General features: G+C 44.2%; 1 protein-coding gene across 3 annotated transcripts; it reads right to left on the bottom strand.

Moving 5' to 3' along the window:
* On the bottom strand, positions 1-27,925 carry LOC128078725 (monocarboxylate transporter 2-like). Of its 3 annotated transcripts, XM_052679230.1 has the most exons (6): positions 27,799-27,925; positions 24,052-24,205; positions 23,541-23,798; positions 8,772-8,915; positions 4,129-5,004; positions 1-2,341 (listed from the first exon to the last, which is right to left on the bottom strand). In XM_052679230.1, exons 3-6 carry the CDS (start codon positions 23,755-23,757, stop codon positions 2,049-2,051), a joined length of 1,530 nt encoding a protein of 509 aa, XP_052535190.1. In that variant the 5' UTR covers positions 23,758-23,798; positions 24,052-24,205; positions 27,799-27,925; the 3' UTR covers positions 1-2,048. The 3 variants fall into 3 exon arrangements, with proteins under 3 accessions (XP_052535190.1, XP_052535189.1, XP_052535191.1); XM_052679229.1 differs by lacking the exons at positions 23,541-23,798; positions 24,052-24,205; positions 27,799-27,925 and adding exons at positions 16,888-17,147; positions 17,452-17,561; XM_052679231.1 differs by lacking the exons at positions 23,541-23,798; positions 24,052-24,205; positions 27,799-27,925 and adding an exon at positions 16,888-17,158.

Below are 27,925 nucleotides of genomic sequence, written 5' to 3'. Positions count from 1 at the left end.
TTTTTTTTTTTTTAAGACATTTATTAAGCATATCAAAGCATCCAGAAGGTACATTAGAAGATGTTCAGGATCTGCTATTAACACCTTTCTTACTGAAAATCCATAGATATATTTGACAGAAATAAGGAACATTAAAAACAAAACAAAACAAAAAACCAACAGCAACAAAATGCTAAATATATTGTACAAATTCTGGTTGTTTTTGTTGTTGTTGTTTTTTTCTTCCAAGAAATGCAAGATAAGGAATAAATTCGAGTCCTACTGCTGTCAATAGATAAAGACCATCGTTCTTCAGTGAAACAAAAGGTTTCATTGTAGCACTTTGCTAGGAGACGTGAGTGATCTGCATTTAAGAGGACAGTGTATCTGTGGCAAGATTTTTACAAGTCATTCTTCATAGCATGTATGTAAGTGATAATTAAATACAGTTCTTGGGTGAGAAAGATATGGGAAAAAAAAAAAAAAAGAAAAAGACAACTTTATTTGATCACATGGGTTCCACTGATGCAAAGAAAGGTGATAGCTGCCCTATGGACAGCTGATACCTTCAGGTTTGGGTCTTCTACCTCCAAAGTCTTTGTTTTTATCTGTCCACATGGAGCTAAACATGAAAAGACTTATGATTCAACTATAGGATGCCATGCTCAGCATCCACAGCTCTAGGCAATGGCTGCTTATTACAAAATATATCAGTGCTTGCTGTCAGACCCCGGATCAACATTATCACCAGCAGAGGAGAGATTCCTACATGGCCTTGTTCCACTTCTGCAACACTGACCCAGGGAAGCAGTATTTCCTGCAGCAGGATAGCATGAGGCCACCAGGTATATTGCAGCACCAGTGGTGACTGGCTGGGAGGAGGCAGCTGTGTTCAGATTCCCTGCAGGCTGAATGCACAAAGTTCCATCTCTAGGACAGTGTTTTAAATCATTAAGCTTAAATAGAACAATGCACAAAGGAGGCAGGCAGTAGTTTAATGCACACTTGCTGGTATTTTCTATTTTCCAGCAGTAGGATGCCTGTGCTCAGGTGGCAGGCTGTCAGCTCCTTTCCTCAGCTGCTGATTGCTTTCTTCTGTACATGGCCAAGGCTCCTGACTCAGGGCAATGGATCCCCTTTCAGCTACAGCATGTCTACACTTTATTCACTGACTTGATGCCCATTTCAGTTGTAAAATTAACTAGTTGTAATTATTGCTTCACCAGGGAGTTGTAAAAAACTAAAAACTGTAAGGCACTTAGATATTGGTAATATGTGATCTCATAGGGAAAACAAACAAACTCGAACAAAATTTAAGCAGTTTAAGACTAAGTTTCTGCCCTGCACAGACAAATGACCTGGAATAAGGACTCCTGCAGCATGCAAGCTTGATGTATTCCCCCTGAAAAATGCCATTTTGCTAAATGCAGAGGTCCCTGATAAAGTCCATGCTCAATCTACCACGAGCCACTCCGAGTCAGCTCCTTCCTAGCATGCTCTGGCCACAGGGACAGGCTGCTTTGCTGCTAGCACAGGCACGCACTGCCCTTGTGTGTTCAGTTGACTCTAGCTTGTGTATTTCAGATGAGCATCTGGTCTGTTTTCTTTTTCCGTGAGATAGAGGTGGTACCAAATTCCTGGGATAATTCTGATGATGCAATCAAAAAGTCTAAGTGTTTGGACTGCCTGGTGAGTAGATCCAGCCACCACAGTGCTCAATGCAAAGCCCATAGAAGCTGGTGGAAGGGCTCAGCATTGACCCTGCTGGTCATTGCCCTTTTCACCAAACAGAGCTATAGTACTGGGAATAACAGTAGGGTAGTGATTACAGGCCCTTTGGAAAATGGGAAATGTCTGAAGAAAAATGGTTCAGATCCTTTGGTATGTGGATGGATACTGCTCTGTGTGTCCCAGCACTTTATAAGAAACTAAATTTGTTTCTGTTCTAGTCTTCTCTTAAGACAAAGAAAACACATGGCAAAGTACAGGACAAAATTTAGAAAATCTGGTGTGATTTCACAGCTAGTGCCAACATGGAGGTAATTCCTTGCCCAGCCACAAGAACAGGTTTAAACTTCATTTGTGCCATTTACTTCTTTCTTTAGTCCTTCTTGTTCCTCTCTCAGAGGTTCCAACTCAGGTCCCTCCTGCACGTGTTCTTTGTTCCAGTTATTTCTGCCTTCGTTTTCTGTCCTTACAGGCTTAGTACCCTCTTCTTTTTCCTTTCTTTTCTTCTCCTCCTTGGCAAGCATACGGTAATTATAGTAGTTCATGATGAACAGGAACGTTCCTGCCAGGACCATCACAGCCCCACATTTAATGAACATATATTTATAGTCCCCAAAAGTATCGATAAGTGTTCCTGTAAAAGACATATTAAAAAAAAAAAAAAAGAAACTTAGAGATGAAGGAAGGACATTTATGCTATCAGTTCCTATATGTAAAAGGACACCCTTGTGGCTTTAGGATAAAATAAAACATTCTCAGTACTTCTGCTCTCTTCCCCAAGCACTCTGATGCCACAGATACTTCACGTGTGCTCCACTCTACAGCCTGTGGTGGTTAATGTTGATGTAGGTGACACTACCAGAAGTTTGTACAATGAAGTGGTACGGGATGGTGGCAGCTTTCTGAAAGCTGGGTGTTAGGTGGCACCTGGCCACTGGGTCTGGTCTCAGACTAGTGACAGAGCCCCATCAATTTGTTCCACCATGGGTCATTCTCCAGCATTGGAGGGGACTCAGCTTTTGGCCACAGCTGCCCTTTCTGCACTTCTACCTGTGATCTGAGGATTAAAGTGCACAGCGTGGAACTGGAAAACATTAGTTCCAGGGAAAGCAAAGATGATGCTTTCAGTGTCAGATAATTTCAATGCCAAGACAAATGTGACTGGTTCCTTTGAAAGGTTAATGCCTCTGTTATGGAGTAACAGAGTAATTGAAGGGAGACGGCTTAATTGAAATGTCAGTGTTCTCCATTATGTCAAAATGTAATGCAAATCTTATTGGGATTATGATCCTAAGCATTAATTCCCACTTACTGGAGCATCATGGACCATTCGTAACATCCCAGATCCTCATGAAAGAGAGACCCACTCCTAACCTGGCATTCATAGTGCAGATAGACCTCCTCGAAACTGGCCCATCATCCATTTGCTCTCTGACTTTTTGGAATATGTTCTCCTCCTTAAAGTGAGGGATCTTAATTACTTCCTGACTGACCCTTAATGTGAAAAGCTGATGATTAATTATCCCACTGCATAACACTAACAAGGGATTTTGTGGCCACCAAATACGTTTCCTGATCACAAAAAGAGTAATTTTCAACTGTTTTTGGTGACTAGTTCTTCCTGAATCACTCTTAGATGTCTTCATACACTGTTTTCAATGCACGGTGCATTTCATGTGGGTGGTGAAACATCAACCAAATGTTAATTGCATTTTTTTTTTCCTTTTCTGCTAATCAGGATGACCTAGAGGTCTCCTAAATAGGTTGCAATGAGAGTTTTAATGAGTAGAGTATTGGAAAATACAACAGTAGGATACCTACCTCTTTTCCTTTGAGAATAAGATAAAGCCATAAAACACACTGGGAACAATTTACTTAGTTCATTGAAGCAGAACCCTGCAGTAGGTTATTAAAATGCCAAAGAACCAATAAATTTGCTGCTTATTAAAGTAGCAGGGAAAACCCTACAAAACTAATATTACTGATTATTACATAGAACTGCTTCAGCCTCATTAGCAATCTCTGGTCATTAAGTTTTTTTTTCCACACAGAAAATTATGTAGCTCAGAAAACGGTCATTTTTAAATTGTGTTTTCTTTGTTTGTCATTAATTAAATAATGAATCTCTAAGACAGCAAGAAGATACAGCTGCTTCTGTCACACTACAGCTACATGGTAATATGAAAAATTGAAAGGCTCTGCATCACTCCCCAGACTGGTGACTTCAGCTCCAGTACTACACAGAAAGGAGCAGAGGAGAATTACTGGGTGAGACACCTAAGGTTGCCAGCAGAAGAAAGGTGGGTGGGAAGAAGAGAAAAAAAGATTCTAAATCTCTTCTCACAAACTGTGTTGGCAAGAAGTTACATGCAGTTTGAGGGAGCAACTACCCAGTGAAAGCAGGAGGAGGAAGGCACTCACCTCCTATGGGTGGTCCCAGCAATATTGTGCAGCACTCTGCTATGGTGACCAAGCCAACAGCGCTTGTGAAGCGGGAAGCTCCCACGAGGTCCATGAGAGTTTCAAAAAGCATGGCACAAACCATGCCGAAGGCCAAGCCAAAAAAGACAGAGTAAATGATGAGCCCTGTGTAGCCAGAAGCCAGTGGGCACAGAAGATGGCAAGTGCCGTTGAAAGCAATGGAGAAGCTGAAGAAGTATTGAATCCGTGGCCTCACCCACTTGCTGTTTGCAATGATGCCAGTGGTCGGCCTGGCAACCATATCCACGATGGCAAGAATTGAGAGGAGGAAAGCAGCTGAATATTCATCAATGCCAATGTGCTTTGCATAGGGTGCCAGAAAAACAATGGGGGCAAAGAAGCCCAGGAACATGAGCACATTTCCAATCAGGTAAATCAAGAATCCTCTGTGCTTAAAGAGGGAAAAATCAAGGTACTTATTGATTTTTTCACAACAGTCCCTTTCTTCCTCCTCTTCTGTTTTGGTCTCCATACGGATGTTAGTGGGACTGTTCATTTCTATGGCATCCTTGGTGACTTCTTCTTTCAGGGTCTCCTTCCCTTCCTCAATTGACTGGGGTTTGACTGAGACTTTGTCTGCACTGATGGGTCTGAAGAGAGCTCCAGCAACACAGCAGTGTAATAAAATTGCCCCAAGAATTAAAAAGCTGCCTCTCCAGCCATAATTGTCAAAAAGGAATTGGTTGAGAGGAGCCAAGGTGCAAAGCATGACAGGGCTCCCTGTCATAGCAAGGCCATTGGCGATAGGTCTTCTCTTCAAAAAGTATCTCCCTACGATTATCACTGATGGCTGGAGGTTGAGAGCAAGTCCCAGTCCTGAAACAAAGAAAAACAATTGAGACATACAAAGAAAGCTTTGTTGTGTCTTCAAATCATTGTTCTAGGCAATTTCTTGGAGGAACCAGTAGCTCTTCAATATGAAAGTCTGGTGCTAACCACCAAAGCACATCCTTCTCATGCAAACTGCTGCCAGCTCTCCCTCCATGGGTGGTGGGTACCCAGACGTGCCAAGAAAGGTCACATCAGACTTCCCAGATGCTCCTCATTTGGTGGTGTGAGCGAGCCGTGTCTGATACATAAGATTAAGAGGTCTGCAAGTACACAGCAAAACAGCTACTGAGGATAGCAATTACACAGGGCCGCAGAGTGTTTCTTCTAATTAAAATTTATTTTTACTACATGTAGATATCTAAACGATATTATAAATCTGCATTGCTAATTCAGCAATCCAGCTTCTCTTGCACAGCGCAAATCTGAAAGAAACACCAAATGCAGCGATGGCCTCAACGCTCTGTGGTTCTGTTTAAGAGCACTAGTGAGTGTTAATCTCTTCTTTTTACGCATTCCTAAGATTTGTAGTATTTCCTTAAAAGATTAAATTTGCAAAACTCCATCAAAACGACATTTTAAAATTATGCCACATATTTTTCACCCTGTCTGGGAAAGAATGAGCCACATTAGAACAAAGAAGAAATGTAATCCTTGAAGTGATTATACCAGAGAACATGAATCCTGAAAATAGGGTCATGCAGATTTTTTTCTTGTTCATTAGTCTATATAATTAGTTTGTTTAACTCTGCAGTACATAATTAGGCATATTGCTTTACAGAAGAAAATTTAGAAAGGTCAAGGTCCTCAAAATTAATTAAGGAATGCTATCATTAGTCACTGATAGGGTAGAAACCAACTGATGCAGGAGAATTTGACTGATGTTAGATGGCTTAAATTTGAACAGTTTTACAAAATTATGCTTTATGCTAAGTCTCAGATACGTATTTTTTAATTACTTGCAAGTTTACAACTCCAAAAAGAAATAAAAAAACATCAGTGAAACTAGCCTTGATAGGAAACATATTCTCAATATGAATTTCTGCTTCTGGAGAGCCCATGCATTTGGTAGGTCATTAGGAAATACAGCTTATTCCTAATTTATAAGGGATGGGGTTCATGCCTATGAGGAGGACTGACCCAAAAACTGTGTAGGCAAAACACAGCATTGTGAGAGAGCACAGCTGGAAGTGCTCAGAAATGGGATTTATTTTCACCCAAGAAGATGCAGCACAGTAGACTAGAATCTGCTTGAAGTCCATATTCCCAGGCTGGTAGATATGTGCAAATATTGAACTGTCTTTTTCACAGAATCCTTTTTAGATCTATTCCATACCATGAGGTGAAGGAAAATCAGACTGGATGCCAGCTGCCCACTTAGCCAATAATCAACTTGAATCTTTTATTATATGAACATTAATTTGCCAGTCAGACAAATCTAATTTAATATTACATCATGCTCTTCCCATTAATTAAATTTGGAGAGTTTCAAATTGGCTGACTGGAATTTCAATTTACTTTAACCTTTTGGCTGGCTTTAGGTGGAAATATTTATTTCCATTTTATTCCAGCTTTTTGAAACTACAGTAACTTTGCTATGATTGAAGTTGTTACTCAAATAACCACATTTTCTCCCCAGGGATATGACAGAAAGGTCTACTGATGCTGTTGCATGAACAGAACCAAGCCCGTGATCCACAAAACATCCTTCCCTAGATTAAACTCATCTCCCCCAGGAGAAAGTAGTGGTGCTGCACGAGTGAGATGAGTAGTTATTGATCTTGTTTTTCCTTTATTAGTAAGGGAAGACCCTACCAGGTATTTAAATGCTCAGCCTCAAGAGCTAAAGCAAAGACTCAAGTTTAATTTTTCTATGTACTTCACCCTAGATTCCGTTGTATTTAATGATGGCCCTGTTGATAGAGATTAAACTGAAATCAGACCAGTCCATATAGGCTTGTTTTTAGCTTTGAAATCTGCTTCTTCTACCTCAGTTATGTGCCTGAACATCTACCCTGTGTGTCCAGGCTGGCATCCATCCAGGCCCACAGCTTGCACACCCCATTTCTTTGTCTAAGTGCTATTGAGAAACAAGCAATTAGTGAGGAAGAGAACCTGGGTTTTACAGCACGTGCAGGGAAGTGCCTCATGCAGCCCACAGCTCGGTCACGGACAGAGCTGCTTCAGAGCTGCCTCCAACAGCAATCTGACAGGAGCTTGGCCCCTGCTCTGCATACAAATGGAAGGAGACAAAATCAAGAAAGCAAGCAAGATTGCCTTGTCTAATCCCTGTATTGTAAACAGGCACTTCCCACTCTGCTCCTCTGAAGAGATTTCTATGAACATGCCACAGGCACAGGACTGTGGTGGATACCTCCCAGTACCCACTGTCCAGTTGTGCCTCCATCTCTGGGCATTCTGGAAACACAGATCTTGACATCAGCCCAGAAAGAAGACTGGAAAATGTGTGATGATAAACATCATTTTCTTTTTAGCAAATCACCCCTGCAGAAGGCTCTCTTCTTGTACAGCAACACCGTCTCATGTGATGAGCAGGCAGCTTCATAATTGCCCTTGAATGCTTCCATGTTAGGCCTGACCAGCAACAGCACTTCAGGCATAATTAGAGGCATCAAGCACGTTAGCAGGATTACAAACATCTTCCTCTCTCTGTCAAATTAATATTCCTTCCCCTGCACAAACACCATTCCTGGAAATGATGGGTTATTAGCTAAGATCTCATCCATACAGCCACCCTCATATGCAGCATACAGGGGGAAGGCATCTCCCATGAAAAATGTGAATCTCTCTGAGGAAACATCCCAGCACTACCAACAAGGACTTATGGTTTCCACGTGCTCATCCAGCATTAGGTAGCTTGCTAGAGGATGCTATTTTTTGGTGGGGAATAACGCAAGTCCATGTATCACTACATTTTGAGATGGAATCCTACGTGAGGGTTTGTTCAGCTCTGTGCAGATTTGATAAAGCAATGTGGGTCCATCCCTATTTGCCTTGATAGTGGCTGGTTTTATTGGCTTTAAAGGGTGGAGTCACACTTTTCACGTACAGAGAACAGCAATACTTCATGTGTCTGCACTGAGCCAGGGAATGCTCAGGTGAAGCATGTACCTTGCAACCTCAAAAGCTAGTTTTGAACTACTGGGCCTTTGCCTTCTCCTAATAGAGTTTCCAACATGGAGATTCGTATTTCACTACAGAGAATTCAAAGGATAACTTTAATAAGAAAATATAATTGTTTTGGGTCTAATGAATATTATTTTCGGATAAAGACTTCCTAACCTGGCACGCAGGCAAATGCAGCGTAAACCAAAGCAACTCTGTAATTTCATTTCATATGTCTCAGAGAGGGAAGCTAACACACAATTCCATCAGAGAATGGGTGCATTCTTCACAGATGTATTTGTACCTGGCAGGGCTTGCCCTGCCCTGGGCAGAGCACAGTCAGCCTGTATTGACTTCAGCAGGAGCTGAGTGGCCATCTTCACCATTGCCGCTGGCTGACAGCACTCAGCTGCAAAGAATACATCCCTGCACGCGATGGTCAGCCAGGGACATGGAGCTAAACTGGGAACAGGCTTCGTGCTAAAGCTCAGCTGCTGCAGTCAACAAGCCAGGAGGCCCCTGCCAGCTTTATGCCATCACATTCCCATTGCCTTTAGCCCAAAGGAGGATGCCCAAGCCATCAGAAATGAACTTCAAGTGCGAGTCAAAAGGAAATGCTTTCTTCTTACCTGTAATGAAGCCCACGCAGATGTAGAGCTGCACGATGCTGGTGCAGAAAGCAGCTGAGACCATCCCAATGCCACACAGCAGGCCTCCGAGGATAACCACGGGTCGGCTGCCATAGCGGTTCACTAAAATGCTGCTAATGGGACCTGGGGAAAGAGAGAAATGAGGTCCTTGAAGTGGGAGTGTCTGACAGAAGACAGGTAAAACTAGCAGGATCAGTACCCCTGGGTGCTGTTGACAGCTTCCAGTGTGATTTCAGGAAGAAAATAGAAAAAGAAAGTCGTTGTGCACTGCTTGGGGATGGCAGTGTGTCCCATGCCACGCAGTGGCTGTGATGATGACAGTCCCTGCCCCAGGAATGAACAGCTTCATCACAGCAGGCAAACAGTGATACTGGGCGAACATGCAACGCCAGCATAGGAGCTCCATGATTTATTAGGATGCTAAATCACACACACAAAGCAGTGGTTCGTATTATGAGGCTGATATCATGAACACTGTTGCATTTTTAATGTCTCTACTTAATGCAATTCCGATACTGCTGACCAGGATTGAAGCTTGAGCAGAACAGTTAATTAATTCTTAATAGCAGCCTCCGTCGGTAGAAACAGTTCAGGATGATGGATGAACTGGTTTCAGGGAACCAGTTTGGTCTTGTATTTATTAAAGAAGTAGTTCAGGAAAACACAAAATTATGAAAGAGAGAAATGGCTTAACAAAGACTGCAGATACCAAAAGGAAGCATTTAAATCTGAGGAAGTGAAACAAGACTGTGGCTTTGGCCAGAAGTTCTTGTTTACTGTAGCCCAAGTTAGCTCTAAGACCTGTAGAAATCAGAATCACATATGTTGGAAGGACTGGAGGTTTCAGGTCCCAACTCCTGCTCGAAACAGAACCAATTTTGCTGAGTGTTTATCTAAGAAGAGCACAAAGCTCTCCCCTGGGGCAGCCTCCATGAAGGGAATGTCCCAACCACACAGCTCCCTGCTCTCCTGAGCAGTTGGGGGGGGGATCTCAGGCAGGCTTTACTGCAGGTCTGGGTGACCTTCAGCTAACAGTCTTCATCTGTTATCATCAGCGTTATCAGCTTTACAGAGGGATAATCAGCCCCATTTGTTTGCCTGCCGGGGTGGAGAGCTGTAGTCTCAAGGGTGCTATCAGCCCAGGCTGGGCCATGCCCGCAGGGAATGGCAAAGAGCTTAGGAGCAGCCTTAGTCTCTGCACCCTGAAACCTTAACTTCAAGGCACCATGAGCTTGTTTTGCTAAAGCAGCGCAGCATATGGGATCACAGTCCATGCTTGTGAGCAGCAGCTTTTGGGCTCTCTGACCAGTTCACTCACATCACTCTGGTGCTGAAGACCTTGAAGATAGCAACTGCAACCAGGGAGAGGAGAAAGCCAGGAGTAGGGCATCTGCTCTGAACCTTTCCAGACACTGGAGAATCCACAGCAAAGGTCACAACAAGTGCCCAGCCTGCAGGGAAAGCATTTGCCAGACCAACGCCTTATGAGACACAGGAGAATCCAACACACGGCCTGAAACAGACAGAAAACCAAACCTCCCTGTGCTGCTCACAGGACAAAGGTTTCATAGCAGTCCTGAGCAGACCTTTTGAACGCACTGAAGCAAATCACGTCCTCCAAATTACTTCCACTTAAGTCATCTGGACCTACAGAAACACAGAGGCGATTGTCCATAGTCTTTAAAGGAGCAGCCTTTTAGAAGCTCTCCCATCTCTCGGCAGAAACTCTAGCACGCAATATGTCACATAGCTGTGCACACTTCAGCACACAAACCCTGCCAGTGCAGGCACAAATCACAGACGTTCACACCTCCACCCTGCCCAGGTGTCTGCAGTGATCAGTGTCACCCCAACAGATGCCAACGTACTGCTCCTGCCCTGCAGGACCTGCAGCACACTGCTCATAGGGATCAGCCATCAGAGGTGAGATCAGGCAGCAGCATCGTGGGGAGTTGGAGAGAACATCAAATAGCTCGCATCAGGGAAAGGAATTAAGAGGAGGGAACAACAAAGCCAGGACCGCAGTGGTGGGAAATGGGAAACAAGATTACTACTTTGCTTGCAGCTATTGCAAAAATTAAAAGTGTGACAGCATCTGGAAACAGAGTGGAATTGAAAAAACAGGACCTGTCATTTACTGGTTATTCAGCATGCATGAGAAGAATAAAGATGCTGTGCATTACCACACACAAACCTATTATGGGAACTTAGATCCCAAGGCACCTTTGCTTGCTCACACTGCCCTGGCATGCAGGAACCACAGGCTCCTGCCCTCAAACCCACCCCACCTGGCTAAGGAGCTAACAGGGGATTAGGCTGATTTTGTTTCTTAATTGCAGATCCAGGTGAGGACAGAATAAGAGAAATAGCCAACTAAGTGCCCAGAGAGCTGCCATTTGCTCTGCCTGACCTTGCAGAGGCAGCAATGGAAATGCTGTTGGAGTCCCTAAGAAATCATTCTAAGGAGCAAAAGCCATTTTGGCTGCAAAGCATGTCCCCAGGCATGGCACTGTGGGGACCTGAGCAGCATCACCAAGCCAGCATCCTCCCTACAGAATCCCCATCGCAGCAGAGAGCACACAGCAATTTCTAATGGGGAAATTGGAGGTAAGATTCAATCACTGCCTTGCACCACGCTGTATTAAAAGGATGAAGCTGCTGACACAGGGCTGCCAACGGGGAGAAGGTATGGCATATCTCACCCAGAGGACTGTTCACACCATATATCCCCTGAAGATGCTGCTGGGACAATTGCACTCCAGGAAGACTGACATCATGCAGAGCACTGTCCCCAGCTCATATAAATCATCCTGGTTTAGTGCCCTTCCTGCACAAAGCCTCTCCTTTCTCATACCTGTGACAGCTTTCCATCGGCTGTCAGCTGGGGCATGGAAGGCCGTGTCAGAAGCTGATCATGGCTGCATGCAGAGCACAGCAGCTCGCCGCTGGGAAAGCACACAAGCCCTGCCTCATTTGTTAGCTTGTCCAATTACTTTTCACCTTGAGTTTTGTATTTGCAGAAGTGAAAAGGACCCTGAAGAGGAGACTGTAAAACCATGAAGAAAATGCAAAGTGCCCCGGGCTCTCCCCATCTCTCCTCCACAAAGCCAGGCCTTCTTGTCATTTCTTCTTCTTGAGCCACTGAACTATGGGGCAGGAAGGATGTAAGGCAGATGTGGCACTTAACAAGAAATATCAATCCAGACTGGCTTAAACTCCTGCAAGTGTGACAGTACTCAAGAAATAGACACCTGAATTGCTTTTCTGTTTTTCTCAGGAAGCCTTATGAATTTTTTATGGCCAGCAAAACTTGCAGTGCCAGTGCAAAACACCAGTGTATTTTTAACAAGAATTCTACTTCAAGTGTTCTTCTCTGCCTTACCTGTGACCACATACGTATTCCTTGTTTGTAAAGGCTGCTTTGTGATTTATTTTTATTTTTTTAACTTGACCAGATATTAAAAGCACCAACTTTCCCCATCGTCAGCGGAAACTGGCTGGGATGAACTGCTGCTGAAATATTTCTGCACCAGGCTCAGGCAGCCTTTAGTCGAGAAGCCTTTATGCAACGTGGGCTTATCCCAGGTTTCACAACACTGACCTTCTGACCATGCAAACACCGTACAAATACCACATATCTGCTACCAGGACCACGTGATGGTCGTGCAGGTGATAAAACAGCAATGCTTCAAAGTGTGCTCTGCGTGGGGCAGAGATGTGGGAGCAGCTGTGTCCCCAGCAATGGGGCTGCACGCACAGCTCAGCTTTTCCCAGCTTTCTGAAGAGCTGTGGCTGTGCAGACGTTGGTCAGAGCTGCCCAGATGATAGTTTATGTTTTCCAATCTGCTGTGAAAACACAGATAATGTGCAGAGGCTCAGCCGGACAGGACTGGCGGGGGCTGCGTGGAGTCACTGGGGACAGAAGGAGGGAGCGTACCCAGCTGGGAGGAAGGGAGGGAAATCATTTATACTAATAAACCAAAGCCTATTATTACACCAGTAGTAAAACAACGGCAGCAGCAGGCCTGCAATTTCCTCAGTAATAATCTCATTCCCTTGGTGGGATAACAACACTGCCATTGGCCTCGTAATTTATCCACCAGGGTACCAGGCCTTTGTAGCAGAGCAGCCTCCTCATTACCCAGGCAATGAAAGAAGTGCCCTGTGTTATTAACAGGCTGCCAGGACACAAGAGGGGCTGAGGAGCACGTGCACCCACCAGACACATCCTTGGAAAGCCAAGGACCCTACACATACATTCTCCACGGCAGCATCCTGAGGTTAAAATTAAAAAAAGAAAAAGAACAAAGCAGATAAGATCCAAGCTTGAGAGAGACAAAGCATCCTCATCCTTATCCAGCAATCTTATCTGATCAGTGCCCTGGCATTTCAATTCCCAGCCTGCACTACTGATGCACTGCAGAGCAGCCACAGGCCAAAATCTCCAAAATCAGGGCTGGAGCCAAGGTCCTTCATGTCACTTTGTATTTAAGCAATTAAATAACTGCTCCTTCAAGGGGACAGCATGGCAGGTGCCAAACACGCAGCTGCTTGTGCTCAATGCTTCCTTGGGCCGCTGGGTTGGACCCCAGAACATCACAGCTGCTCACCTTCAGAAGGTCATGGCTTCATGTTTTCTGAATTTCTTTCACGTAACTTTTGTAGCTAAGCTTTTACTTTGGCAGAACCACAGCTTTTTATCCTTTCCATCATGAAGTGCAGCTCCACATCAGCTCCCTACACATGTATTCCTTCTGATTAACTTCCCTGGTTCGGCCCTTTTTACACCATACTCGACCTGGGCACGCTCTCCAAAGCCTTTGTCTATCTACCAGAAGCCCTACATAATTGGAATGAGAGAGTATGTGATGTTGGGCAATCAGAATCGTTAAGGTTGGAAAAAAACACTAAGATCACCAAATCCAACATCCACCCATCCCCACCACGTCCACTGACCACATCCCTCATTGCCACATCTCCACAGTTCTTGAACACCTCCAGGGATGGTGACTCCACCACTTCCCTGGGCAGCCTGTGTCAGTGCCTCAGCACTCTAAGAAATTTTTCCTAATATCCAATCTGAACCTTTCTTGGTGCAACTTAAGACCATTGCCTCTTGACAATTTGGCATCAATTTTCTTGCACCCCTTCCTAGAGCAACACACGAACACATCCTGTACTGACCAAGGGAAGAAGCCTTCGCACATGTTAACTTCACATTTTGGAGTGAATTATAACTTACTCCTGGGCTTAACAACTGCCTGCAAAACATTATCAATTCCCCAACCAAAAGCAAAATCCTGTGCTTTCTTCTAGTTCATATTAATCTCTGTTTTTATTAAGTCTATCACATCTCTATTACTCCTGCCCAGTGACCTTTCTAGCTCCAATGAAGGACAAAATGATAAAGCTTTGTGACGAAGTCCACGAACACAGAAATATTTCACCCAAACCTGTAGTGCTATTATTGTTCCTAACCAGAACAGGGCTATTTAAAAAAATAAAAAATATAAGCACATACATGGTGACCTTGCTGGGTTTGAGCACTTTCTGAGAGTCAGGAGAAGAATCCATACCATCATCCATTACAGAAATCAAATCATCTTTCACCTGGTTTCCTTAACGAAGTGGTGCTGCTACCCCACATATTGCCTCGGTATGGGAAGATGGTGTGCTTCAGTGACGTGGGGAAGCTCCTTCAACCCTGCTGGGACCCTGAGCGATGGCCACAGTGAGCAGAAGGATGGCATGATTCTATGATCCAGCACTATACAGTGGAGCTGTGCTCATGCCAGGAATACCTGGGCTTGGTCCCCAGTGTCTGCATGGGCACCACAGGTAACACTGCGGTGTGCCATTTGGGGTTCCCTCTTGCTTCAGCCTATGCAAAACAACCAGGCAGAACAATGCATGTCCTGTTACAAAAAGTGATGGAAAGACCATACTGCAGCCCCTCAAACATAATGCAGAAGAATAAGCCCTTTGCTCTTTAGAATCACAGAACCATAGGATCCTGAAAGTTGGAAAAGACCTCTAATATCATCTAGTCCAACTGTCACACCCCTGCCATCAATATTTCTGCAGGACACACACAACACCATCCAGCTCCATGGGTTGGGGCTCCTCCTGCCCTGGAGCTGTGGCTATTTGCAATCAAGTGAGTTGAGTACAGAGACTTGGGTGAGGTCTTTTGGTAGCAGAGAAGGTTTTGATGAGGTTCAGGCCACACCAGACAGAACATACACAGCTTTGATTAAGTTAAGAACTGCAGAATCAAACTCATTATTAATATAGCTTGACGCCACTGCATGTTGTAAGGTCCTTTCTAAACCTGTCACTGCAATTTATCATGCCAGCAATGTAATAAAATACAGCTATAAAATTTTGGATTAAATGCTCAAGGTCAGTGGTTGACTTTCAACTTCCCAATCTCTTGCTTGTTGCTGTAGCTGATGCTCTATTAAGCACTTACAAGCTCTGGGAGAAAGTTTCTTTGGAGAAAAGACTCAGTTGTTGGGCATCTCCAGAATTAAATCCTCAGATGTTTCATTCAATTTCAAAACAATAAATAATAAATAACCAGAGTAATGAATACTTCTTGGCTTCGGGATAAGGTTTTCACTTCAAAAACACTCTGATTTTTTTGTGTTTGCAAGAAGTTGCTCTCTGTGCCTACCTTTGTAAGATAGGCAGGCAATTCCCTAATATCTGTAGAAATTTGGAGATGTACGAACAGCACCCTGGAGATTTGGGGAGTACCACAGCAGGCATAGCAAGACAAAGATCAGGATTCAGCTGTGCTCCATGAATACTAACAGCTAGTGGTAATGTAAGGCATCACTTCTGCCCACAGTTCTCACCTCCTTAAAGCCTTAGAGAAGCCCAGTGCTGCTACAAGAACATTGCTGCTATTTCATACATAGGTTGCTCTGAAAGTTATGCCCCCTATTTATTCCAATGGAAACTACAGCACATACAAAGAGCATAAGAACCCTATTTGATAGAGAAGAGCACGGGGCTGCTTACTTTGCTGCACACTGATCCGTTTTCCTGTTTGTTTGTGAGCAATGGAATTGTCTTCCGCAGCCTCACTGCGATTACAAAATGCAAACACAAGTTCTGTCTACATCAAGGAGTGCCCCCCCCAAACAAGCCCCTGCTTCAAAGAGTTTGCCAAGGAAGTGGAAGACTGCTTCCCGGGGATGTTTGCAAACAACAGCTGCTATCTGCAGGGTACTGGGACTCCTTGGGTGCGCTGCAGCAGGCTGGTGGCACAGCACAGAGGACTGAGCAAGCTGCTCTCTTTGTCTGCTATGTTTCAAGCAGAGCAGTGGCACCAAGACTTTGCTCTGGGTTGTAACAAGGAGGATCACAATAGGTTCTGAATTGAGCATTGCTTCCACTTAGACTATAAAGCATCATTACTTTAACAACTGCTCCACATTGCATTATAGGGAAGAAAAATACACAGTTTTGGTAACAAAAAATATTTCTAGGATTGATTTAATAACCAAGATAAATTCCAGTGATGTTTCCTGCAATCAGAGAGCATACTTTCTGCCTGTCTTCAATTGCAAATTTTACTAAAGGCAGACCAAGGCTCTCGCTGAGTCAGGAACGTGCTATCACAATGATTTAAAAAAAAAAAAAAAAGAAAGAGAAAAAGCAAACTTGTGTACTGCTTTGCAACTGATAAGAATGATTGACCCTAGTAATTCCATTGCTGTGATTATAACCTGCCACAAGAAACAAGCAGCTGCTCTCCTGCTCTCACCCTTGGCTGAGCCCCCGTCATTTAACACTGCCATAAGTTATCTACCATCTCCAGCTACGTACCTGTACTGGCTGTACTTTGCATGTCAGAGGCAAGAGAAAAACCCCAACCCAAATAAAAATAAACACCCCCTTCATTCAACTACGCTCTGCGTGTGGATGTTTCCCTAAACCACATTGGAAAACGCGATTAGAAAATAAATTTGCTGATAAAGCAGCACAGATAGGTGCTGGTGCTTTCCCTGCGTGCTGCCCTAGAGCAGAGATACCCGACTGCTATCTGTCTTACAGCAGACCCAGCAGCTGGGGCAGGCGTACTCACCTGCACCGTACGTCGTGGCCAGCATGATGGAGGAGACCCACGCGATCTCGCTATAGGACGTGCCAAAGAAATCCTGGATTTCTTTGTAGAAGATGGCTATGCCTTTGGGGAAGGCATATGCAAAGCCGATAGAAATGAAAGCCCCGAAGACCACCACCCAGCCCCAGCCACCATCCGGGGGGCCGGCGACTGGCCCTGCATCGCTGTGGGGCGGCATTGCCACAGGACGCGAGCGGGCACCTGGTGCTCCTTGGGAAGCCCTGAAAAATAAAAGTGCAGATGGGCAGGGTCAGTGCTGGCGGTGCTCCCCGGGCTGCACTGACAGCACGGCTGCAGCGCAGCTTCCAGCTATTGATTTTTGCTGTCGCGAATATTGCAAATATCGGCTAGGTTTAACAGTGCATCTCTGTGGTGCCTTGGAGTAAGAGCAGGCCAACGCTGGAAATCCCAGTGGATGAAGCTAAGATTCAAAATAATGTCTCCTGCCTGGAGCAGCCCCTACTGGGAGCCCCCCAGGGCTTCCCCAACCCCCTGTGAGACCCCACAGCCCTATGCAGCACCCACCTGCAGGAGCAGCTCTGAGCAGTGCTGGATGGGACGGGACAGCCTCCTGAACCCCACCCCATGCTGAGCCAGCAGACCAAGCCTCCTTTACACATAATGCTGCTTTTTTTTTTTTCTCCTCCTTATCTTTTGTTCCCCACCCCTACCAGCACCAAGAACCAGCACCCAACCACCCTTTTGGGGTTAATTAAACCACCCACAGTAATTTAAACAGGAATTACTGTTTTTCCATGTTTCTATCAGCTTTCTTCCCTTCTCCTTACAAAGTTATGCACTGTTCTCCTATGCTGCTACAATACAACAGTGCTTGGCAGATGGACACCCGATGTTTGGGGGAAATATCAGGGCTGTTTGCTCTTGCTAGAAAGTTGTGTATTGCTGCCAGGCTCATGTCTTGCTCAGCCTTGCCTCCTCCTGGCTCAAGTAACAGCCTGACAGGTTTCAGAGGACATTTCTCAGCCCCAATGTAGTGCAAATTCATATGGATTTCATAGAATTGTAGAATTGTCTGAGCTGGAAGGGATCATTAGAAGCCATCTGGTCCAACTCCCCAAAGTGCACAGAGACACCTACAGCTCCACCAGGTGCTCAGAGCCCCATCCAGCCTGACCTTGGGTGTCTCTAAGGATGGGGAATCCGCCACCTCTCTGGGCAACCTGATGTAGCCACCTCCATTTGTGTGCAAACATGAAGACTGGCATGATTTGGGCAGGTTTGTTCTTTAGGCTTCCCCAAGGACACGAGGAGATGGACCCACATGGCATTCCTTCTCATTTTATCACCACAAATTGCTAACTTCTGGCTCAGGTGCAAACATGCCAGTCATTAATGAAATGAGAAGGAGATCCCCTCCTCCCTATCCCAGCCTCCCTCCAGCACTACCCACACAGCGTGTGCCACCATAAATCCCACTTTTCTACACAGGCAATTAAGAAATAATGGAGAAAGGAAAGGAATTGCTGTCTGGCTCTGTCATTTTCCTGGTGCTGTTAATCTTTACAAATCCCCTTACAATACATCTGTAAGATGTTTTACACGTATTACAGCCATTCCTTTCTTCCTATAAAATTGAGTAAACTCAAGCAGAGAAGGAGTCCTTGACTCCCAAGTGTGGGGCCACAGCACCGTGACCTGGGGAATTTTGTCGGGGTGCAGCCCAGCACCACTTTATGATCTGCAGGCATTCACACAGCCTGCTTTTATGGTGCAGCCCTGCAAACATGAAATCTGCCCTCACAGAGGACAGTGAAACCTCTCCAGTACAAAAAACCCTGTCTGCAGCTGATCAAGGGGACGTGGGGATGGGATGGTTTTGTCCAACCAGGCACAGCACAGCTCCAACTGCAGTCAGGGTTGGGAGATGCAAGAGGTTCCTTCTGCAGAAATGCTAAATTTAGTGCAATTTAATGAATTTCCTTTGCAGTAAACACTGGCATGGCATTTTCTGGGTAAAAGTCCACAGAAACTGGATGTAAAAACAGAACTAGAGCAGGAAATCATTGCTACAGGAGATACCGGAAAGGGAACAAGTGATTTCTAAAGATCCCTGAAAACCATCCCTTTTTGCATTGGTGTTTTTGCTCTGATGAGATGGTCATAAGCAGAATGCATCCATCTGAGGGAAAGGAGGTGGGGAGTTCTTCCAACACCAAGCCTGCAGCAGAAATCCTGGGCTGGGGAGAGCAAAAAGGGCTTCCTTGCAATGCAGGGAGATGTGGGGCAGGAGCTCAGCCCCAGGGCCGAACTCCACTCCTGCATCCACAGGGATGCAAGGCAGGTTTGTTAATTTGTTGGCAGGCAGCAATAAAATTGATTAAAATTGCAAAATACTTTTTCCACTGACTCATTTCCCTATCACAATCCTCCATGTAAATATATGATAGCTATTGTATTCCCAGCAAACTCAGCTCCAGAGCTGAGGAGAGAAAAGGGGCAAAGGGGAAAAGGGCTGGGAACAAGCCCAGGGCTGAATCTGCTCCCTGTCTACCCAGATTTTCCTCCTCCACCCATTTTGCACTCCTTGCAGTCCTTGCTGATATTTTAAGTCTTGATTTTTTAAATCAAGTGTCCTTTGCTTATTGAAGCCTGAAGAGTGAGCAGTGTTGGCCACCTGTGGGTTTTCCTTATCTTTCCCCCTCAAAAAAAAAAAAAAAAAAAAAAAAAAGTAAAAAAGTAAAAAAAATGTGGGCTCTTCAGAGAATGGAAAGCATTTCTTTTCATTTTTCCAGACTGGATGGGGCTTTGAGTGACCTCATCTAGTGCGAGGTGTCCCTGCCTTTCGCAGGGGGGTTGGAACTAGATGATCCTAAAAGGTCCCTTCCAACCCAAACCATTCTACCATTCCATTCTTTGTGGACCAGTTTGGTATTTAGAAAGGGTGTTACCTGGAGCCTTTTGCTCAAGGTGTTCTATTGTAGTCAGAGGTGGGAGCTACAGCTCTGTAAATCAACAGTGTTTTTCTCTCATTGAGCCTTTTGAAGTCAATTAAAGGCTTAAGAAACTGCTAACACTTTAAGAAAAGAGGAAAAAAAGAAAAAAAAAACAACAACAACCTGTCCCTCTCTCTGCCGTGGGAGAGCACCTGGAGAAGTAATTGCCCTTCTTTCAGTGCCCATGGTTCCCGTTCCCACAACATGGCTGTGTTTCTCAAAGCTGTACTGCTGTCACTTTCTATTTACTAACAAAATGCAGTAGTAGTGAAGACCAATCAATAACACAGGTTAAAACTGCCCCTCCATTTATGAAAGAGATTATGAGCAGCACTAGTTGCACAACCAAAGGGCCTATCCTTGGGGACACAGGCACAACACTGGTACCTTCCTCAGCACAGTGTCTCATGAGAGATACACCAGTCCTCCAAAAATACACAAATGCATTTATTTTTATAATAATATTTTGTTTTCTAAGGGATCAATCCATCCTAATATAGCTAGTTATTTGGCAAAACCCACCATATATGCAAAGCATCCTACTAAAGCACTGAATTCCCAAAAACCACAACCTAAACGCAACAGTGACATCAATTTTTCTGCTTCTCCCCTGTTTCAGGGTTTTAATCAGTAGCCCAAACAGAAACATTTGTGTTGGTAAGAAGATGGCGACAATTAATTTAAATCTAATAACTGGAATGTTTTCACTGGGGAATTAAAGCAAATTATTCCTTTGCTATTGCATCTTTGTCTCATTTACATCTTAATCCCAGTAGGGCTTTGCTCTGATATATCTGGAAAATCTGTTATAAGAGAAAAAACAACATAGTTGGAGTCCTCAAAGATGCAGAGTTCAGCTATTAACATCAATGGCAGATGTCATAGAATCAGAATCATTAAGGTTGGAAAAGATCTCTAAGATCACCTCGTCCAACCATAAACCCGCCCCCACTATGCCCAATAACCACATCTCTCAGTGCCACATCTACCCTTGAATGCCAAGCCTTGAATGATAAACAAAAAAATAACACAAACACCAAGCTTTTCCTAAATGTCACCAAATGCAGAGCTGAGAGGCTTTTCAAATCATGCACACAAACAGGCAAGAAAACAGCTAGGATGGAAGGCTGTGCTGGAGGTGCTGTCACACTCTGATCAATGCAGAGCATGTCACTCATTTGTACTGACAGCAAAGGGGACTCCACTGTAGGATGGGGGTTCAGATCTCCTCAAGTCCAGGCTGACAAGTGCATACCTCCTTGCTCAAGGTAAGCATGCAGTGAAGAAAGGCCCCTTAGCATTGGGGAAGTGAAATTAGAGCTATGTCCCATCTTTCTCCAGTCTGCCTCACCTGCTGACTGATAGCAATTGCTGCCAGAAATCTCCCCGTAATGTCCTGAGAGGCAACCCATATAACCTCCATAGGAGCAGGCACCTCTGCCTTGCCCCGAAGACAAGGCTGCTCCTGCTACCTCCCATACTGCAATATGGAAGCAAGAAACAGAATCAACCAAGGGAAGAGGTTATTTGTGCAATGGGCAGTATGGACAGCTGGGTGCTACATCCCTGCAGATCAGCCCCTGTGCTCTTAGCTCAGGGTGATGCAACATAGTGTTACTGTAGGTGAAAGCAGCCAGGCTCCTGTGCCTGCATTTTCCATGTTTCTTTGCTCTTCTGGCTGACCGTTGTCCAGCAGATCGAGCATGATGCTTTAGTATTAACTTTCAAGGTCTTACATGGATTGTTCTGTAGGAGCTTGTTGAACTTTTGACACCGTACATCCATTTCACCCTATGAGATCAAAGAGAGGAGACACTGGGTCCAGTGCAGTGTTTGCTGAAGCTTGCTGTAATCCTGGGCTTGCAGAGTGACCTTCCAAATAACCCCTCTGTGCCACAAACATGACCTCACATAAAGCAGCTTCCAAGACACACTCATCACCTGGATTGTCCACACAGGGCACTGCGACTGTGATCTTCAGTGCAGTCAAAATTTCAACCAAAAACAATATCCAATATCGTTGAGGTTCCCTGTGCGTCCCCTGCACATCCATGATCCCTCTGGCAAGGCTTGCTGCTGCTTTCCTCTTCCCTCCAACACAGCCTCACAGGGTGCTGCAGAATTGCCCTCTATGTTATGCTCATGTGTGAAAGGAAGATCAAACTGAGTAATCAATTACTTATTCAGGTATTTGTTTTCCAGGATGAAGCTCCTAAATCTGTTGTTATTTCATACGATTCCCTTTTCTATGACTATGCTGCTCCTGTCAGATCTATGGAGGTGTCAACACCTCTTACTGAAAACAACATCTGAAGTGAGTCAAGATGCAGGTTTGCCATAGCCAACGTTGACTTGGATGCTGGCAAGGCAATGTGTGAAGGCAAAGTGAACCTTCCAGGAATGTCCTCCGTTTGCCTTCATCCACGACAGAGCGCATGTGAAAGGAACTCTTCTTTTTTTTTTTAATCACCACACAAACCTATTTCCTAAAGCACATGATATATGTGCAGCCCATGGACAAGATGCACGTCCCACTCTTGCAGTGCTCAACCCAAGCAACTCTGCTATGAAGGATGGGCACCAAGAGGATCCCTCCAGCCACAAGTTGTATTTAACAGTCCTTCACTAGAGCAGAAAACAGGTGTGAGTTGGCACAGCCTAGGTGTTAATCTTTCCACATTTCACCCCTGCAACCCAAACTAAAAAGCACCAAGAGCCAAGCAGAGGCTGCACCTCATGGGCTATCAGCAACCTACACAAGGTGGCCCCTCTGCTAACTATTAACAACAAGAGCCATGCCAGCAGCTCAAATAAAAGCAGTAGACTGATACTCGGCATCTGCATGACACAAGCATCCCTCTGAACACAGCTGCTCAGTGACATCAATGCAACTGAGACCCAGGAACACAACTCGACAACTTAACTGAAGTGATAGAGGGGTGCATTTGTCCATTCAGAAGGCTCCTCTGGAGAGCAGTTTAAAATTTAATCCCTTAATGATTGACAGCAAGATCGTAGCACCAGAATTAGGGAATATTTAAAAACACGTTTATATACAATCTCAAGATTTACACCAGGAATATCCAACCGGGGCCTCATTGAATGAAGAGAAATTGTCTGGGGCCGCATACAAAATATGTAATATAGTTAGTATATATAGGTAAGAAATCTTCTTTTCGTGCATATATTTGTAATTAAAACATAAGAAAAAGAGGGCAGCAAAACCATAAAGCCAGCAGGTTGGACACATAAGATTTACGCGTATATATGTTGTGCCTGCTCATCAACAGAACTTTAGGTTTCACTTCCCAGTGTCTTCTCTATAATCATGGGTGCCATAAACATTTTTTATTTTTTTATTTTTTTAAAAGGCAGTAAAGAATAGGAACAGAACAAAAACTATCATACCAAATATACTGTAGTAACTGTCCAAATTTAAAACAATTTCCCTATGGCCATGCACAGCAAGATTTCCAATGAAATAACAAGAGCTGATGTCATCATATAAGCTGTCAATAATTACTTGGCAGAGGTGTTTTTCTTTCTTTTGCCAATCCACAGAAAAAGCTTTGTTTTAGATCATGACTTTCCCAGGACATTCTGAAAAAAATACATTCTCCTATCTCATATGAGGAAAGGTTGAGCTCTTGCTTCACTTACCTCCCCCATAGGTGGTAGCGCACATGATGGATGTGATCCAGGCAAGCTGGCTGTAGGAGATGCTGTAAACAGTCTGGAGCTCTTTAAAGTAGATGGTGAAAGCTTTGGGGAAGGTGTGCGAGAAGCCCACAGAGATGGAGGCTCCAAACACCACCGCCCAGCCCCAGCCACCATCAGGGGGCACATAGCCCAGGTCCGAGGTGAGCGGAGGGGACATTGTGACTGCAGAGCCTGAAGCACAAGCTGAGTCCCAGCGTCCTGCAGGGCAAAGCAAGTCTTACAGAATGTTCATATTGTGCCGGAACTGTAAAATTATTTAGACTCACTCCTGAAGCCTTTTCCCAGCTATTCAAAGCTTTATGGCACAAATCTATGACGATCAAAACCACCCTTTCCCCTCTCACGTGCCCAGCCAGCCCTTCCATCTGTGCTTGAAATACACTTCCTCAGAATCCTCCCCCAGCTCCCCGGTGAGGACAGACCCCACTTAGCACTGCAGCCCAGCTCTCACCTCACTGCTGGCTGCCGTGGGTTTTCCTCTCGCAGTCGCTCAGCCTGTCCCTCTGGGGAGGGGAGAGATGCCACACTTGTGCTGTTTTTAGGGTAAACGCTCCATTGTGCATTTTTCAGACACGAGTGGAAAGCCTCATGATTTCAGGTTATCCCTGCTTAAAAGAATAAGTCCCATGACGTGAGCAGCAGGCGATCAGCCCCGCAGTGCCTCCAGCTCCCCGTTCCGTACCACGATGGGGCTTTCTGGGCTGATTGCTTCCCCAGAGCCAACTCACCAACTGCAACCACCCACCTGCAAAGAGGCCAGAGTTTGGAGCAGCAGTTCTGCTCCTGCCTGGTGCCTGCCAGGTTCGCAGATTATGCTCAGGAACAAGGCAAATCAAAGAAGGCATTCAACCATTTGCATTCTTCCCATGTTTCTCAGCCATTAAAATAAAATAAGAGTAAAATAAATAAATTAATTAAAAAGAAAAAATAAATAAACTGATGTGCCTCTCAGGAGTTAATCCACAAGTCTCTTTCTAAGGTCAAGACGTGAAGCTGTAGGGGAGAGGAGCAAATCCAACACCTGAGGAACCTGTGGATAAAAGGTGGGTTTTTGCCATTCTCTATTGCAGATGCAGAAGCAAGAGAAGCCAGTAAGAATGTGCATCAGTGAAACAAATAGGAAACAATGCAAAGGGATCAGGTGGACACACTCTGATGAACCTCAGGCTGCTCACTGGGGAGAAAGGAACCTTGCAAAAAAAAAAAAAAAAAAAAAAAAAAAAAAAAAAAAAAAAAGAAAAGGCAATTCAGGGAAAGTCCAGTGTAATTTGCATCTATCCATGAGCCCATCACCTCTTGAGAAGCATTGTTTGCTCTGCACCTCTTACTGATCTAGGAGCATTTATATAAGGTCAGAGTTGCAAAAGCATCACTGCTGGTGCAGTAAGAGGTTTTGCTGCAGAGGGGTGGGCACACATCAGTCCTGGTCTCACCCTCCTCGCTCAGCACTGCAGACACCAATGGCAGAAGGACATGTGTTCAGGCCCCCTCCAACAGCATCAGGGGTTGCACTCGTGGACTACAAACTTGGCTCCATCAGAAGCCACAAGTAGACTCACTGACAATTACCCTGAACTCTCACTGGAAGATGAAAGCATGGAACAAGAAGTCCTTGGCTAATTGCCCTTCAAATTCCCTTGCTTGTCTGCTTCCTCACTTCTAAGCACTCTTTAAAAGGTCCAAGTGCTGCTGCACTCTTCACATGGATACTCTGAGAGCCACCAGCAAATGCACACTTAACTGCTCAGCTCTCTTCTAACACGAAATAAATCCCCTAAGGCCTGTCCAAAGCAGGTGAGCAAAACTTAGATGTAACTAGAGGACACATTAGCTCCAAACCCCAATATTTACCAAATCCAGTCCTGAAGAACTACCTGATTTGTGAGCTGTTGGGTTTGCTTAGGTTTCGTTGGCCTATCAAATTAAGATCAACTAGGAAGCCTCAAAAATTAACAAATAAATAAGTAATAATGTCCCATTACTCTATGACACCATGCCAAAATTTCAGTAGCAAAGACAACAACACCTGCAAAGTTTCTCCTATTCTGACATCAGGTAATTAAGCAATCAGATAGAAATTGGTGGAATACTATTTTTTCCATGACAGAGATACAGAATACATGGAAGAACTTACTCTGACAGAATCTATTTTTTCCTATTATTGAAGTTTTTCCAAGGGAACAAAAAACACCGTGCAGACTTTTCAAAGAAATTTTGATTACTGCAGGATAGAATTTTAGGAAATTAGCCTTAAGGAATAATAGTGGAGATGTTGGAATGATCATCCATTGGCAAGAAATTTAAGAGGTTTTATTACTTATCAAATACACGTTTTATTGCCCTGTTATTCCACTTACATTTACACTACCCAAATTAAGCCATTCAAATATTGTTGAGAACACCAAGTTTCCAAAAAAACATTGACATATCCTAGAGGCTCTGACATTAGGCAAAATCAAATTAAAGGGTGAGCATAGGGAGGACACGTTCCCTATTTATTATCATAATTGATATTCATAGTTTACCCAAAGTTCAGGCTACGCAAAAATTCTCAGACCCCTCAAATCCAAATTTTTTTTTTTTAATGTCTTTAGGAAAGGTTGAGCCTGAACTTCAAATATATTTTCAGGGATTAACAAGAAAGGTTATTTTTTATTACAACCAATTTGTTCTAGTTGTAAAACCGTGACTAATTGCACACCACCTTTAAAGTCCAAATGCTGTGAACATATTTGTTCATTTCATTTCATTTTCTGTTTAATGGGAGATTTATTGAGAAGACATTTGAATGAAGTCAGATGGTGGTGTAAGCTTCGTTGTCCAGCTTTTTGACATCAAGTCTAACTTTCACATAATGCTGAAAAACAGAGAGGAACTGAAGGTAAGTGAAAATGTGGTGGATGCTGAAAATATATATAAAAATCACAATAGGTTTTTTGGTGGCTTTTTTTTTTTTTTTTTTTTTTTTTTTATGGTCAAACAAGGCTTCCAGAGGCTAACTTGGAAGAAGTACAGCTTTAATGATTGCTTGAACAAGGCTTAATAGCCTCAGAATTAAGAGTCAGCAGTGTGACACACATACATCCTCCCCTTTCTCCTGTGGCAGCCCATTGGTTCCTTGGGATATCAACACTAAGGACAGTGCAGGACCTCTCCCTCACTTGGCATTTCCCATTCCATTGCACCCACCACCATTCTAAACTAATACTAACACACACTACTAAAAGTAGTTACGTCTCTGTCACCTTAACGTTTCCCTACACCATTCCCCATCTGTTACAGGTTTGCTCTGTATTTCCATTCAGCAACACAGCAGCTCCTTCTATAATACCCACTTAAAGGAAATCTTTTACATTTTGATTCTCCTTTCTCAATAACTGTCCTCTAAACTGCTGATGCCATCTGGGAAGCCCTTCTTTCATATGCCAATGCTTATTTACCTCCAGGACCACTTATGGCTTTTCCCCTCAATATCATTCAAGTCCTCCCACGCTAATGAATTGAATTACAGACCTGCAGTTGTCCAGGTCACATTTAAAAGAAGGGGTATTGCATACTTCTTGCTGTCCTCCAGTCTGTGTGTGGAATTTAATTTGTCACCTCTTGCAGATCATCCTTTCTCACCTCATCATCAAGGGATTTTATCCATGCTTTATCCAAAGAGTACAGAATCTTCCCCCCCCCACACACACCTTTTTCTAACTTTTAGTGTAGCAAAGGAAAATTCTGAGATTTGTCACTACATAACCACAATATAACTCAAATTCACTGTAGAGCCCTCATTTCATTTTTATTTCCTTTTGTGGTTCTATATGTCTGGACTTCCCATTTTTCCATCCACCATTCCCCATAGGCTTCCTGCTTTAATACTAAAATGTCTGAATCTTCTTTATCCACGATTCCTCCCTTCTATTTAGAAAACTGGCTGAACCTACAATAAAAAACTTCTAGTCAAAGAAATTCCAGGTTTCTTGCACAATCCTAAGGCCACTAAGACCTTAATCCAGATGACATTGCTAGTTAGACTCCTTGATTTATCAAGCTTTTCCCTTTTAGAACCAGATGCACAATCTCAGTCCTCCGCTTCTGTAAGCCAAATCAGCTTCAGAATATTCTTGGACTGTAACATTATTATTATTATATAAAGTGAGAGCACCATGACAAATCAAACCCAAGCCCAAGCCCAACTCGACTTCACCTGGCAGTCCAGGGGCTCCCTGAGGCCAAGCTCCCTTCTTGACAGCTCTCCCCTCAGCAGATACAGCTACCCTTCAGGCTCCCCTTCCTTTGGGGTTCCAGCTGTGGGTTCCCCTGGCAGTGACCCG

Source organism: Tympanuchus pallidicinctus, unplaced genomic scaffold, assembly GCF_026119805.1.
Source record: "Tympanuchus pallidicinctus isolate F22 unplaced genomic scaffold, pur_lepc_1.0 scaffold17, whole genome shotgun sequence".
Classification (NCBI taxonomy): Eukaryota; Metazoa; Chordata; class Aves; order Galliformes; family Phasianidae; genus Tympanuchus; species Tympanuchus pallidicinctus.
The sequence above is the reverse complement of the archived record's forward strand: the minus strand, read 5'-3'. Positions and strand labels throughout refer to the sequence as shown.

Bases quoted from the DNA above. Each gene is read 5' to 3' on its own strand.
- LOC128078725 (XM_052679229.1), bottom strand. From the start codon at position 17,546: ATGTGTAAAGGAGGCTTGGTCTGCTGGCTCAGCATGGGGTGGGGTTCA. The intron at 8,916-16,887 runs GTGAGTACGCCT...CTCTTTCCCCAG, and splicing joins GGCCACGACGTACGGTGCAG to GTCCCATTAGCAGCATTTTA. The intron at 5,005-8,771 runs GTAAGAAGAAAG...TCTTTGTTTCAG, and splicing joins CTGCGTGGGCTTCATTACAG to GACTGGGACTTGCTCTCAAC.